This window comes from Myripristis murdjan, chromosome 15 (assembly GCF_902150065.1).
Source record: "Myripristis murdjan chromosome 15, fMyrMur1.1, whole genome shotgun sequence".
In the NCBI taxonomy this organism is placed as follows: domain Eukaryota; kingdom Metazoa; phylum Chordata; class Actinopteri; order Holocentriformes; family Holocentridae; genus Myripristis; species Myripristis murdjan.
This window is the reverse complement of record NC_043994.1, coordinates 20,800,057-20,815,461: the sequence shown is the minus strand read 5'-3', so window position 1 is coordinate 20,815,461 and position 15,405 is coordinate 20,800,057. Positions and strand designations below refer to the sequence as shown.

The following is a 15,405-nucleotide window of genomic DNA, read 5'->3' as shown; positions in this document are numbered from 1 at the left end:
CAGTGGTATCTGCAACACATGGACACTTTCGTAACGCTTCATTGTGGATTGATGTGGATTCTGCTATGTGTGAAAACAAGCAGCACGCATGCACCCCGTTTAATGTACAACGGTCAATAAAGTTAATGACACCAACATTATAGTCATTATTTATAAGCTGTGCACGTTTTAATGAATGGAGATGTATTTCCCCTGGTATTGCATTGTTAAAATGTAATTTGGGGTAAACGGGACAACTGTAGGTCACATACAGAAAGATCAGTGGTTGTGGTGAAAACAGGCAGGGCTGCTACTGTGGAGAAGTCAGATCACTGGCAACTCTTCATCACTGACCTACAATTTCAGTGATTCTTGAACAATACAGCCATAAAAAGATTCATTCTAGTGTGACTTAAGAAATCAGGTCATTGGTCATTCAGTCAAGCCCTAGCTGTCTACCCATGCTGTCAGAAAGCTGTTACAATAAATAAGTTGAGTAGCAAGAAAACAGATTCTTTGTTGGCATTTCACCAAAATCCCAGTGATTACTACAGAATGGCTTCTAAGTAAACATAAAATGAAGGCTTACATAAAAATGTTAGAGCTTGATATTTGGTTGACAGAAACATACCAGAACAACAGCGGCTGCAGGTCCAACAAAGGCATACAACAGCCCACCTTCCAGAGACAGCCAACAGCTGCAGGGAGAACAGGAGAAAAAATGTTAATTCCCACCAAGAAATTAACATCCATCAAATTAATGGTGCACACCAGTATACAATTGTATTCTCCACAATTGTCAGGGGAGCAGTGCCATATGCTGTAGTTCTATTTCCAAAGTTTCACAGGGTAATAAAATGCTAAAGAGATTTTAAGCATTGTTTATGCATTTGGTATCCAGCAGGGATACAACTCACAAGAAATTGGGGCCTTGCTGTGCAACCTGGAAATTTGATCAGATTCATGTTTGGTTGGGTTAGAAACCTTGGTATCACTATGTGCAGAATAGAAATCGACCTACTATGCAAAGTTGGCCTTAATTAGGACTTTCTTTGTGGTGCTATATGGGCTAAGTATACTATGGACAAATTTTGATCACCATAAATCTACTGCATGCATACTGAGTAATAACTGTAAATTAATGAAAGAACAAACAAAACGAAAGGTTACTTACTACAAGGGTGTCCCATAGCCCTTTGTTTTTGTGAATCCCATTGAAACAGCGACCACTAAGGCTGGTAATCCTTTAAAAGAGAAACAAAATCAATAGTTATTTGAGCAGTTCTAGTTGCTTGTCAAAACTGAGGTGATCCTAAGCCCGGTTCTATACAGAATAAAAAGGATCCGGCGCCTTCCAGTCATTAAATGAAGTGCAGCTAGACTTACTCTATTAGAGGCTACAGTTGGAGGATTACAAACCCCTCTAAATGACTATCAACTATGTGCATTTCAGTATGGCTTGCACACAGAATTTCAATCAACATATTGCATCATGGCAGTGGAAAACATACTATGTTGTGCTTTGACAAAACAGCAGCAGGGCACTGTATCTGCACAGCCATATAAGAAAACCATAGGATCTGCCACGTTCCACATGCCGATATATGAAGAGATTTTTTGCTCTGTGTCTCCTCAATATAGACTGGTGTAATGGATTGTTGTATTCTGTCCTTGCTGGGGTGTGCTCAGAATATTAACACCTTCCCTCTTGAAGCAGCACAGGCAGGTGCTATTGATGCAATCAGTTTCCTGAAGGCACAAGGCGAGGACCCTGTGGTCATCCAGTGCCTCTCTGCAGTGTTGAAGAGGTAAAGAGTGCCTAGTGTACACAAGCATGTCATAAATCACCATTCAGGCCACAGCCTGGTCAGCCTGGTGAAGACGCTGCACTCCAAACAGGCTGAATTAAGACAGCATGGCTGACTACAGGTACCATGAGCTGTATCTCCATTAAAAAATATATATATAATAATAATAATAAATAAATTCTATCTATGTGCAATGTATATGAGTAAAGATCCAGTATAGTGTATTACAATAGTCATTTTGAGTCCAAGTCATTGTATGGCCAAATGGTTTTTAGATTATGAAATGGAGATTTTGTCATCCTATGAAAAATTTCAAACCATATTGATCATCAAATAATCTTTTATGATCTCTTCATACATCTATATCATTGGAGAACAGCCTTTGTCTGTACTTTTTTTTTTTTTTTTTTTTTTTTTTGCAAGCAGTGGCACTGCAATGACTAAGAGAGCCTTGTTTGTTGCTAGGTAACAAGAAGAATGAGTGTGGGCTCTTTCATAATCAAATTGATTTTTTTAAAGGAGAGACTTCTGAAGTCTGTAAGTAACAGGCCTATGGAAAAAGATTCAGAATAACATCTATCAAATAAAACAATATATATCTGTGATAGGAATTTTAAAAAAATATATATCACACATAGGCATTTTGACTGCATGTTTGAAACAATATCATTCATGATCTGTTTCAGGGAGAGGAGGGGTTCCCAATTTGCAGTGTAGTCTGTAATATATCATAAACCACTATTTTTGTGGTGTTTTGCACTGTTACAGGTGCTACATTTGTGTGCAGTTTGTTGAGCAAATTAGCAGGCAAATCAAGTGGTCTCCCATTTTGCTTTCCTAACTTAAGTGCTATCATTTTTAGATGATCTTTTAGATGATGTGATATTCAATGTTCAATGCAGATTGTTGCATAGAAACTATCTAAAACCATCTAAACCTCAGGCATACCTGTCTAATAAATGTGTAGTAAATAATGAGTAAAATGTGACAATTGTTGCATTGTTATTGATGCTTCCTTTTTGAAGCATGCAATTTGTAGCAGCCACAGAGTGAAACTGAATACTAGACTGTGCAAAACAGCTCAGAGTGTGTATGCTGATACATTTCCTATTTAAACCAAGCTTTAGCATTTCACTCTCCTGAACTCTTATTACTAAAGGCTTTAGATAAACGAGGTTCTATTGTAGTCCAAATGGCTGGCTTACACCCGATTAATCAAATGACAGGTCACTGAAAACTGCTTTGGTCAGTCTCTCCACTGCCCAAGGCCAGTCCATTTACCAAACCCTCAGATAGTTTGATGTGAGCACAAAGGCATCACAGCAGAAAACCTGACAGGATGAAGATCCAGCCATCGCCAGACAGCCAATGAGCGAGAGGATGAGAAGTAGAGGGAAAGACATACAGAAGAATGGAGGAAAACCTTGGAACAAGTCCTTAAATCCACATTGGAAGTGAAGAGGCATGGTTTGAGATGAGGGAGAGCTTTAGGAAATATGCTACTTACCCCATCCAAGACACAGAAAGCGCTTGCGGATAAGCCTGGTCCGAACCTTTCCTGTCACGGCCATGTAGGACTGCCAAGCCTCCGTAAGCACCCAGCAGAATGATGCCAGGAAGAAGAAGTGCAGGAAGGCTGTCGTCATGATGCAGACGCCCTATTGATACACAGAGCAACGGACAAGAACAAATATGTCGATTTAGATACAACCAAATTTCCAGTTGGACAGAAATCCAGCATAATGGAAAATCACAAGCCTAAAACAACTAAATGATTTAAGAGAATGCAGAGCTGAGGCACAATAGCATACGGGACATTTATAAGTCAGCTGTGTAACAAATCACCAATGCAGACTCCATCAAACACCACGCACAGCACAGGTTCCAGAGCAAAAGGCACCCAAGCTGATATGTGTCAATTGTGCTGATATTTCTCATTCATTCATTTTCTTGCACCATTCTTGCAACAGCAACAGCATTTGCTTGGCCAGCTCCAATAACACTACCCTGTGCAGTGAATGAAACGAAGTGTCAGTTTTGTCCCATGTGACTACAGCAAAAGAAGTGGCAATAGTATTAAAGATCAGAGCCCGGCTCGCTGACACAAAAAGACATGGCGTAGCATTCCTCTGCACTAACCCTCATTAGTATGCTGGGGATCCTACCTGGAGGCATGTGAGCCAAGGTCAACTGTTTTACACAGTGCGGAGGGTAACAAACCACAACGCTGCTCAATTGATACAGAATGTGCAAATTAGAGGCAGCAGAGATTGCATTTGGGCTTGACAATGGAACAGCATTTTTCAGCTTCATTAGCTTGTCCATCATTGTTCTGCAGAAAAGCATCTCCAAATGTGATTGTTTAAAAGAGGATTAGAAATAAAGAAGTATCCTTAAGAATCTTGTCAATGTGCGCTGACATTCGTGAGTAAGGAGAGATTAAGCTGTTTCAGTTCAGGGCCACTGAATATTTGCAGTGTGAAGCTGTGGTAATCTGAGTGATACTGCACAAAGAAGGAATGATTGAAGTGTATCAGCTCATCCCGGGGCATCCACACCATACTGTGAGATCTTCCGTACATTTTACATCCCCATTGAGAAAACCACTCTAAATCCATCCATCCCCCGTAGTGTTCATGGGGTTCACATGGCACAGTAATCCTGTGTTAACTCGCGTCAGAGAAACAAGAAGTTCCGTTTACCTGCCATGATGGAGGTTCATTACTCCAGAGTGGATTCAGTTAGGTTAGGTTTAGTTAGACCTGTTTTGTCCAGGATGTTGAAATATGGCTTCCCCACAGTCAACAAGGATTACAAATAAGACAATTCAGTCAGCAAATATTTTTTTTCAGAATTTTTCAGGTGTGTGCACATTCAGTTTGTGTGTGTGTGTATCAATTATAGCATTCATGCAATATCTCTGCTGAATACTCAATTGTAATTGGCAGGGTTGTGGACATTTTTTTAGTGCCCAGCTTCGAGGTACTGCTGACAAAGTATAATTACCAAGGATACATTGATATACTGTACAGTGATAGGATATATTGATCATTTCCTGGTACAGACACAGGTTCACTGCTGTCTGCCTCTTCCTCTCAGCTCCACCATGGAAACGACCAAACATACAAGCAGCAATAACAACTATGTCACTAAAATCACAATTATCATGTTTTACTTATTCTAAATTAATTCTTGTACTTGCTAAAAATATTACTGATTCCATAGAGCTAAGCCTATTTGCAAACATATTTTATGGAATAATATTTTTGCTACTATTGTGTATATAAAGAAGAAAAAATAATGATCTAATTTCTCATTAACTTCAACATGAACTTCATGATCATGGGATCCTGTGTCAAAGTTTTCAAAGCTGAAACATCATGTGAAGATAAATTGTAGGGTCATTTCCATCATTTTACTATTTAACAAGAAAATACTGCGCACTTCATCTTTGATTCCTGTGGTTAAGATGAAACCATCTGGACCACAGTAAGCTGTAGCATTCCTCAGCTACATAGAAACAAGAAAACAAAAATCTACCTATATTATAAACGATATCTCAAAATAAATAAATAAATAAATAAAAATTAAATAGAGTAAACATGCACCTACTGCATATCTCACGAGATACTTACAGCCTATTGTCACATCACCAGTTTATTCTTAATGGAAATGCAGAGTGCCTCAGAACAGCATCACAAATTAGGGGGTAGGTTGAGCCATTCTTTTTTCATGACTATAGGAAGAGTATTTGATATGGAAATAATAAAAGATGCGCCCGAGGAAACCGAAAGAAAGAAGATTCACTACGATCCTGCTTACAACTGAGAGCGTTCTTTGTTTTATGAAATGTTTAGAGTGATGGTTGTGGGTAACGTATGAATCAAAGCATATGAAGCTTCCAAGACATCACTGCCATCTGCCCATGTGGGAATTATAGGTGTAAACACCATAGAACATTTGTTGAAACACTAAATCTTAAATTAAATCCTAACTTCACTGTTACGCCATTGATGAGATATGGCAGTTGCACCTACTCTCGCTCTGACTGTGTAATTTGTATAACAGCCTCCTAATTCTGAAATGTTGCTGTTGTATTTGCCAGATGGATTTCAAATTCATTGAACTGCATGTCATCTTACTCCTGTGCCGTGTGAAATCTTAATTGCGCTAACACATGACAAATCAATGAGAGAAATCTTATACAGAGGTGGTACTACAGCAATTTGATATCCAGAGTTTAGCTCTTCATTGTAAGTGCCCCAAAGGGGAGGGGGAACTAATATAAACTGATGGCTTTACTTATTTTATTTTATTTTATTTAACCTTTATTTAACCAGGTAAAGTCTCATTGAGATAAAAGTCTCTTTTACAAGAGAGACCTGGCCAAGAGGGCAACATAAAACAAGAGCGCATTCAAGTTACAAGAAAGGATAAAGAGAGGAGAACAAACAGGTTGTAAAGACGTCTGCTTAGGCATAACAAACAGATGATTTAAAACATACCTAATATGAATCCTCAGAGTGTCAGAATATATAAAATCAAATTAACACAATGACACTGATGAATAGTGTAAAATTCCAACTCCTTTAAAACTGCTCTAAATGGACCATAGGCTATAAACTCTGTCACTTTCAAGTCACCCTGTAGTGAATGGTATATTGGATGACAGCAGTATTCAACATATTAATTTATATTGTATAAGCTGCAACAGTAATTGCCTGTCAGGCATGTCCTTCTGCCATACAGCTTCTTTGACCTTAGACTTTTATCTAAGACAAATTCGACTGTTGCTGTTGCTCATGTGCTAGCCAAGATGCTGAAAATAGAGCCTGCCTTGTTTCCTGGAAACAGGTCATATGCAACTGTTATGTTTCATGGTTCACTTAGCTAAAACCTTTACCATCAGCCTCGGCGTTTCTATAAAGGCATGCAAATAAAAAGTGTGTATCTCACATTTGAAAAGACAGGATTGTATATGGACATTATTGTAACATCGGTTGGATGTAGGCAGCTGTACAAAAACAAGGTTGAAACCTGGAGTTCACACTGCCCTTTAGAAAGGCAAATGCCGAGAGATGTTGAGCGCACTGTGTTAGTATCCATGGAAACAGGAACTGAGGAAAGGACCACACTGAAACATTGCAGAGCTGACGTAGATACATATGAAGGTAGAGTAGCAGATGATAAAGGGTGTACTTCAAACCAGTTCAATAAAAGGTGTTTAGGTCAGGCCTAAAAATCTGAGCTTGTCTCAGTGGCCTGGCTAAACTCTGGCGGAGAGGTCGAGGCCGAGACTTGAAGCTTTCTGAAATAGTCAGAGTCAGGCCAACCGCAAGCCTAATTGCCATAAACTGTTGCACACACTGCCTCATAATGCAGCGAGGACCAGCAGAGCGAAGAGAGCGGGGTGACAACGTTGTTGAGATGAAGTGATTTCAAGCTGCTGCATAGATTGGCTAAGAACAGCCTCCCAGGATTCAAAATTTAAAATTAAGGGTTCAACAATTAATTAAACTGTTTTCCTGAGAGCCCTGGGATTCCATGTTTGCTGATCACAATTCATTATTTGGCCATTTACATAATTGATTTATTCATTCATTCATTCACTGGTCTTACAAAGAGAGATCAGTCCAGTGTACTGTCACTGTCATCAGTATATCATCAGCCTTCCACTCCAAATATTTTTCGCTACTGCTGTATATTTGCTTGCTGGAGAGCAGAAGCACATCACTTGCCCAAGCCGTATGTACTATGCACTGTGAAAGATAGAAAATGCTAAAGTTGACCTTGTAAAGTTACTTTGATGTTGCCGAAATTTCTGAATCAGGCTAGGAGCAGGAGATTGAAGCTTTAAAAATCAAACAAGTGTGCTGGTGCTCTGTAGGTGTTTGCATAGATGGGAGTGGAGGAGAGAGTGCATGGTTGGAGCGAGTGAAACTGCGTTGACTTTAAAAACTCCACCTGCAATAACAAAGAGTCACTCAAGTTAGAAAATCGCTGAGATACTTGGTGGTAATGTGGATGTGCAGATCTTGCTTGTGTAACCTCTACCGTACTGCCTGGTGTTTGAGTGCACACTGTTTTTTTTTTTTTTTTATCTTATGCAGTGCTCTTTGTGTTCTGCGCCATTTAAACAGTGTATAACATAATTCCCTTAAGCGCTGCATAAGCATTACACATGAACACACCAGCAAACAAAGGAACACAGAGTCAGGCTCTCACAGAAGCGCTAACAAGCTCCTAATACTCAGTCATTTACTTTGTGGCGATGCTGCCTCGACTCAAAATTATTCATCAACCATTCAATTGTAAAGCTTAACCTTTGACTGGAATCAAAGACACTATCTTTCAGCCTGTATAGTGTTCTTACTGTGGGTATAAAGCAGAAGAAGCAGTCTAGAATTATACAAAAGCTGGGAGGACTTTGGAGACTGTGTGTGTGTGTGTGTGTGTGTGTGTGTGTGTGTGTGCAGGTACACTACAAGGTGAGACAGGGCACACGCTAAGGTTGGGCTGGCCTCATTACTTAAACCTGGTTGGCAGTATTTTGAGCACTATGAGACTTCACAGAAGTGATGTGAAAACTATTCCCCTCACCTCATTACATCTCAAGGAGGCTTGTTAAAGGCTGTGCTGTTCCCTCCATGACTAGCAAACAAACACAACGCTGGCAGAGTGGAGGAGATTCTGGCAGAGAGGAGGATAAACTCTCGAGTTCAAGAGCAAACCTCCGAGGTGCCGTGTCTTTAGCGCTGGATGAATTCTTACTGCTACATTATAAAGTCTGTGTGACCCCGTAGCAGCATCTACCTGCCTCTGCTGTCGACATATACAAATATCACTGTCATTCTTTACTTAAAACTTGTATAGAACCTGTGAGCGACATATTCATACAAAGTAGTCATCTCTCATCTTTTGATACACTAGTTTTCATGTATTTATACAGTATCTTGCTTGAACACAACAGAAAAGATTTGAGAAAAAAGCATAAAAACTGAGATATTAAAATTGATTTAGTAGCAGCCCATTTCTTTGAGAGACACTTGATTCCTTATATGTGATAGATTGTACATTTTTTTCAGATTTTTTGCCCATTCTTACTTCAGCACAACCAAATAATAGCGCAACTCAATGGTTAAAAAAAAAAAAAAAAAAAAAAAAAAAGGGGGAGGGACAGAATATTACGGAGCCCCTAAAGGGACATGGAGAATTTTTTTTTTTTTAGGTTTGTTTCTCGTGCGCACGAGATAGTTTCTCGTGCGCACGAGATAGTTTCTCGTGCGCACGAGAAAACACATGGGGAATTTTTTTTTTTTTAGGTTTGTTTCTCGTGCGCACGAGAAACTTTCTCGTGCGCACGAGAAAATACATGGGGAATTTTTTTTTTTTTTTTTACACGTTTCTCGTGCGCACGAGAAAACACAAGGGGATTTTTTTTTTTTTTTAGACATGTTTCTCGTGCGCACGAGAAAACACATTGGGAATTTTTTTTTTTTTTCAGATATGTTTCTCGTGCGCACGAGAAAGCATTGGATGCGCGCGCATGCCTATATGACACGTCCTTCCGCTCCACGGCGTCAGCCAACACATAAACCTCCGGTTTGCGGCTACCGCAACAGCAGCAGCTGCCTTTTTCACCCGCTCCCTCCTTGATCTCCCTAAAATTACTGTGACAGACGTTAACCGAATCATTCAGGCTAATTCCGCCACAGCCAACAAGAGAAAGGACAAAGGATTTACACTCTACGTGTCAAATTACTTCCATAACTATGAAGGTAAGTTAAGTGTTTTACGTTAGCCTCAGACTAGACTAGCGTACATGTTAGCGAGTGGCTAACAACGTTAACCTTCAGCGGCATCAGCTGCACTAACGATGTTACTGTTGTAGTTTGTCCGGTGTCTTTTTGATAGAACGTATTTAACCCATATCTACATGTTGATCACACTTCCAAACAAGGCGTGTGTGGCCGGCCCCGCCCTGTGGAACCACGTAGCAGCTCTCTGGTACCAGACTGCCCACTACTCCCAGAAGAAGCTCACCTCTGTCCCACCAGTGCACAGCTGCACAGAGTCAGAACAGAGGTGGCACAAGCCAAGAACCATGGTAACTTGTTAAACTTGACTAGACAGTCGTATTTGTGTGTAGGTGTGTATAGTGTGTTTACATAATACTAAATAATTATCTTATCTCACTGCAAGGTATTAACCCAGATCCGGTTAAGGCATAAAGTTTGTATTGTTACTTACTGTATCACCTAAATGCTGTCAAACTTGAATCACAATGTCTCTTTGGTTTTATTAGCATTTAAAAGCAGATACATTTCCCAGTCTGATTGCAACTAGCTGTAATGACCTACAGTATATTTACATGGTGATGAAAACCTCAGTGTCTGACCTTTCTGACCTCAATGCTCAAATTTCTGACCTTTGCGTTGTTTTGCCCTTTTTTCACAGGAGTAACCATTGCATCCTTCATATTGTTAAGTGCAAAGCTAGTCAACTCTATCCTTACCACAGAGAAGATGAGAAAGTTCAAATATCAGCAAACATCTGGTACAACTGCTGAACACTGTTGTGTCTTTATGCCAGACTACTACATGCTGGAAGTGTACCATATTAATTTGTCTAGCTTTGTACTAGAACATAGAAGTCTGTGGATGGACAACAACCATAATTTGTGTGCGTTTGGAGAATAGTTTCAATGCAATCACATGACATCACTGTTTCTTTCATTGTCATCTGTATGTTCACCTACTAAGGATATTTCATTGTTAACTTTGAATTAACTACTATTTGTTGAAATACTTGTTTCTTTTTCAACTGATGTGTATGTTTTACTTAATGTAACTTCAACTTTACTGCTTTTTGTGTTAACATTTTGGTACTTTGACATAAACACTTTGGTATCAAGGCCTGTCATATTTTCTCATTACTTCATTTTAAAATATGCACATATTTGTATATTTGATAGACAACTAATCAACACCAGCCATTTGTAATTCAATCAGTATGTTTTTAATTCAAATCATAGTTGGAGGTTTATGACATTTCATTCAGTCAACATAGTGGAAAACTACAATCAATGAAATCTCGCACAGCCACAGGTAGTCAGGTGCTGGAAGGCAGCAGGAACGTGCGACACACTAAGACAAACAGATCCCCCGCACACTGACACAGACAGTCCAGTGAAATAAAGTGATTAAGTAAAAGTTTGCGTCAGTGTGCGGAGGATCTGTTTGCCTTATAGTGGAAAACTAATTAGACAAATATATGCTGAGAAAGACATAAAAAAAGAATAAGTCAACCCTCTCCTTCATGATATTTGTGATATTGTCACAGATAATCCTCTGGATAAACATGTCCTCTTGTGTGTAAACAATTGGGACAGAGGTGAGCTTCTTCTGGGAGTAGTGGGCAGTCTGGTACAAGAGAGCTGCTCCGTGGTTCCACAGGGCGGGGCCGGCCACACACCAACACTGGCAGCTGTCAGCTCTACAGGACGTGGATCCCTCAGTACAATCTGTTACAATACACACATGTTAAGACAAAAGAAAATACTGCATTTGCAACACATTACAGCTACAGTGAGCATAAAGAGTAGATGTGTAAGCAAATAAACAGGAGCATTCACCTGATAAGACCCCTATAATTCTCTAGCCTCCTGTTCTATAAATACCATAAACTGTTAAGAATAAATAAATAAAGACTACTTGAATCCATTGTAAGCCGAACCGACGTTTATCACAATGGTATGTCTCACAAAAACTTGATCTGAGTAAGTTGTTTTCTCAGGAACCTGAAGTGAACCTGCATGAGGACTCTCCCTTAAACTCAGGCTGTGAGGAGGCTGACTCTTCCTCACTGACCTGTAGCACTGACATCTACCTGTTAGCCCTGTCGGAGCCTTGTTTGAAACTGTGATCAACACATAGATATGGGTTAAATACGTTCTATCAAAAAGACACCGGACAAACTACAACAGTAACATCATTAGTGCAGCTGATGCCGCTGAAGGTTAACGTTGTTAGCCACTCGCTAACATGTACGCTAGTCTAGTCCGAGGCTAACGTAAAACACTTAACTTACCTTCATAGTTATGGAAGTAATTTGACACGTAGAGTGTAAATCCTTTGTCCTTTCTCTTGTTGGCTGTGGCGGAATTAGCCTGAATGATTCGGTTAACGTCTGTCACAGTAATTTTAGGGAGATCAAGGAGGGAGCGGGTGAAAAAGGCAGCTGCTGCTGTTGCGGTAGCGGCAAACCGGAGGTTTATGTGTTGGCTGACGCCGTGGAGCGGAAGGACGTGTCATATAGGCATGCGCGCGCATCCAATGCTTTCTCGTGCGCACGAGAAAGTTTCTCGTGCGCACGAGAAACATATCTAAAAAAAAAAAAAAATCTCCATGTGTTTTCTCGTGCGCACGAGAAAGTTTCTCGTGCGCACGAGAAACATATCTAAAAAAAAAAAAATCTCCATGTGTTTTCTCGTGCGCACGAGAAAGTTTCTCGTGCGCACGAGAAACATGTCTAAAAAAAAAAAATTCTCCATGTGTTTTCTCGTGCGCACGAGAAACTTTCTCGTGCGCACGAGAAACATGTCTAAAAAAAAAAAAATTCTCCATGTGTTTTCTCGTGCGCACGAGAAACATGTCAAAAAAAAAAAAAAATTCCCCATGTGTTTTCTCGTGCGCACGAGAAACTTTCTCGTGCGCACGAGAAACATGTCAAAAAAAAAAAAAAATTCCCCATGTGTTTTCTCGTGCGCACGAGAAACTTTCTCGTGCGCACGAGAAACATATCTAAAAAAAATTTTTTCCCCATGTCCCTTTAGGGGTTCCGTAGAATATACTACTAATAAAGGTATAATATTTTAGATTATTATATTGTATAACAGGTAATATATTAGTTATTATATTGTTATTGCATTGTAGATATTTATCAATGTAGATGACAATAAATCATTGGCTAGATGAAAACAGAACATGTTGAGTCCAGCACAAGTCCAATAAATAGATAAATAGATAAATAAGTAAAATACACTAATCCCAAACTCTGTATTTAAATGGAGAATTATCAAGGTCTACTCAAACACAGGGGCAGTCATTTTTGATGACAACTATCTGTTTTGATAACACATCTGCGCTGATACATGACATGCAGCATTTAAACAAAGTCTGATCCTTCCTAATCTCCTGAAGCGCTCAAGTGCCCAAACATCAAACGGATAATGAGGATCCAGACCCGATTCTGTTTCACTGTTTGTCATCACTATTTGTCTGGAGAAGGCATTATGGCCACAAAATGTTCTTATCTTCTCATTTACCCATTAAAAAAAACATAACATTTCATACATTTCATACAGCTAACAATTGGCTTCTGTTTTGTTTTTCTTCCCTTGACAACAGAAGGGCGCTCAGTGTAGAGACTCTGGCACATTGACACACAGCCCCCTTGATGTACAGTATATAAATATAAATTATAGGCCACACATGTTTCAGAGGTGCATTCTCTTGCAGCAGCCTGATTGGCTCCCAGTCCACCTTACACGCCAGCCCAAACTGTGTCCGCCTCCCTTGTTTGTGTTCTTGCCATAAACCGAGATGAACAAATACAGAGGACGAAACAAAAGCACACACACACACGCAAAGGCGACTCACTGACTTCCTGCTCCCAAAGGACAACCCCACAACAAAGAGATGATTTCTACTAGACAATGAGCAATTCTGAATCCATAAACAGTGGAGCCAATTACATACACTTCTTGCAAGAGATAGGAGGGGATAAAAAAAAAAAAAAAAAAATCAAGACAGTATGAGGTGGCATGGCGTTTAAACCCACACAAGGGCCATCTTTTCACCCCTTGCTGCTCTGCCACTCAAACACTGGCTTCTACATTCAGTCAAATAGCTGAAAATACTCTGAAACATTTATACAGCAGGAGAGAGAATCAGAAAAAAAAAGAAATAGAAAGAGCTAATAATAAATATGTTGCCATGTGAGCTTTAGCCACGGCATGATGCAGCCAAATGAAGTTCTTCAGAAAAGTGAGAAAGAACATGAAATTCTAGGGTAGAAACACTTCCCCCCCCCCTGAAAAAAAAAGTCTTCTGCTGGTATGACATCTTTAGTTTTAGCACTGCAGCGGGCTAGTTAATGTAAGGTAATGATGTTGGCCCTGATGCTGATAAGTCACTCAAGGCGGTTAATTCTTCAACTCCCTCTGACACGTCTTCCTCAGTCTGTCAGTGGATTTCAGGAAATTCTCAAAAAAACTACCTGATCTCTTTGCAAATTTCAGAGACAGATATCTTATTAGCACTGAGCTGAGTGAGTGCTCCATGTTAAGTGGTGGTTCTCATACTAAAGACAGGACATGACGCTGGTCTTGATTAAATCTGACAAGCCTTCAAATCAGCTCAACACTAAAAATGGCCTACAGCTTTGTGTATCCATGGCCTTGGATACTATGGATGTCAGATCTGCTCGGTTAGCAAAGCGGATAAACTTATCATGTGTGAATGAAACCTTTTGAGAATGCAGAGGCTTCATTAGTGCTGAAAATTCAAAGTAAAAACCAATGCCGTTTCCCTTCAATCATTACAGGTACTTACAGAATAACACAATTTTTGTATATTTTTATAGCAGTTAAGGCTCGATCCAGCATTTTTTCCCCCTTATTTCATTGGGAAAAGTGATCCCACCTGCTAACCCCAACTCCTCCCAACACAAATAAACAAAATGTGAGTGACCATGCTACACAGCACAAAAAGAAATGTATTTATACTGGTAGAATAACAACACAGACATCATTTTTTTCTGGTGTTTTGAAAGGACCCGTGGCGATCGATGTTTTAGATGCACTTTTGAACTGTACTGTAAAAATCCATGGCTGCTGCAAGGTAAGCAAAATCCAATACTAAAACACTGGCTTGTTAATGAGCTGAAATAGTAAGCAGCGTGAATTAACAAAGAGAAACAATGAATCCTCATGAGACGAACAAAAAAAAAACAAAAAAAACAACAAAAAAAAACTTTACAACACTGTATGACCCTCCAGAAAGGTAAAGGTATATTGGGATGTGGCTGTAAAAATAAAATGTCTGTGTAATAGGGCAATGTGTCATACTGTAGTGCTGCCAGCTTGCTGAGAAGGGCATCTGTGTGGGCAGCTTGTAAATCCCAACTACTGTTTGCCAAACAATCTTTTACATTAGCCACTTGTTTACTGGCCAGTTACAAAGCTGGAGGGATCCAGAGATACATATTTTTTGGAAGTAGTTGTTAACTGTAGCAGTTGGCCTTTTGGGTCCTGCTGACTAGATTTGAACTTCAGCTCTCATTGAGATCTGAGCAACAACGGTTCCATGTTAGCCATCCATGATTGCTTCAAGTCATTTCAGTGATGCAAACTGCACAGCAAGTCTGAGGAACAGAGCTGCTTTTATCCTCCAACCCAACTCTTAAGCTGAGTTTTATTGTCACCATTAGAGGATACTTCCAGGGAAGGCACCACGATAATTTCATTAGGCTTTGATTGACTGGTGCATCATGTCTCCCCATGAGATTTCCTCCTCCCATCGTGGCTGCATCCTACTCACACCCACATACTGTAGAA

General features: G+C 39.8%; 1 protein-coding gene across 1 annotated transcript in view; it reads right to left on the bottom strand.

Annotated features, from left to right (window-relative positions):
• adgrb3 (adhesion G protein-coupled receptor B3) overlaps nucleotides 1-15,405 on the bottom strand; it is a 132,785-nt gene that overhangs the window by 9,557 nt on the left and 107,823 nt on the right. The window contains exons 20-22 of the mRNA XM_030070844.1: nucleotides 3,295-3,445; nucleotides 1,154-1,223; nucleotides 611-677 (exon numbers count right to left, since the gene is read on the bottom strand). Of these exons, the coding sequence (XP_029926704.1) occupies nucleotides 611-677; nucleotides 1,154-1,223; nucleotides 3,295-3,445 (288 nt within the window). The remainder of the gene's footprint in view (nucleotides 1-610; nucleotides 678-1,153; nucleotides 1,224-3,294; nucleotides 3,446-15,405) is intronic.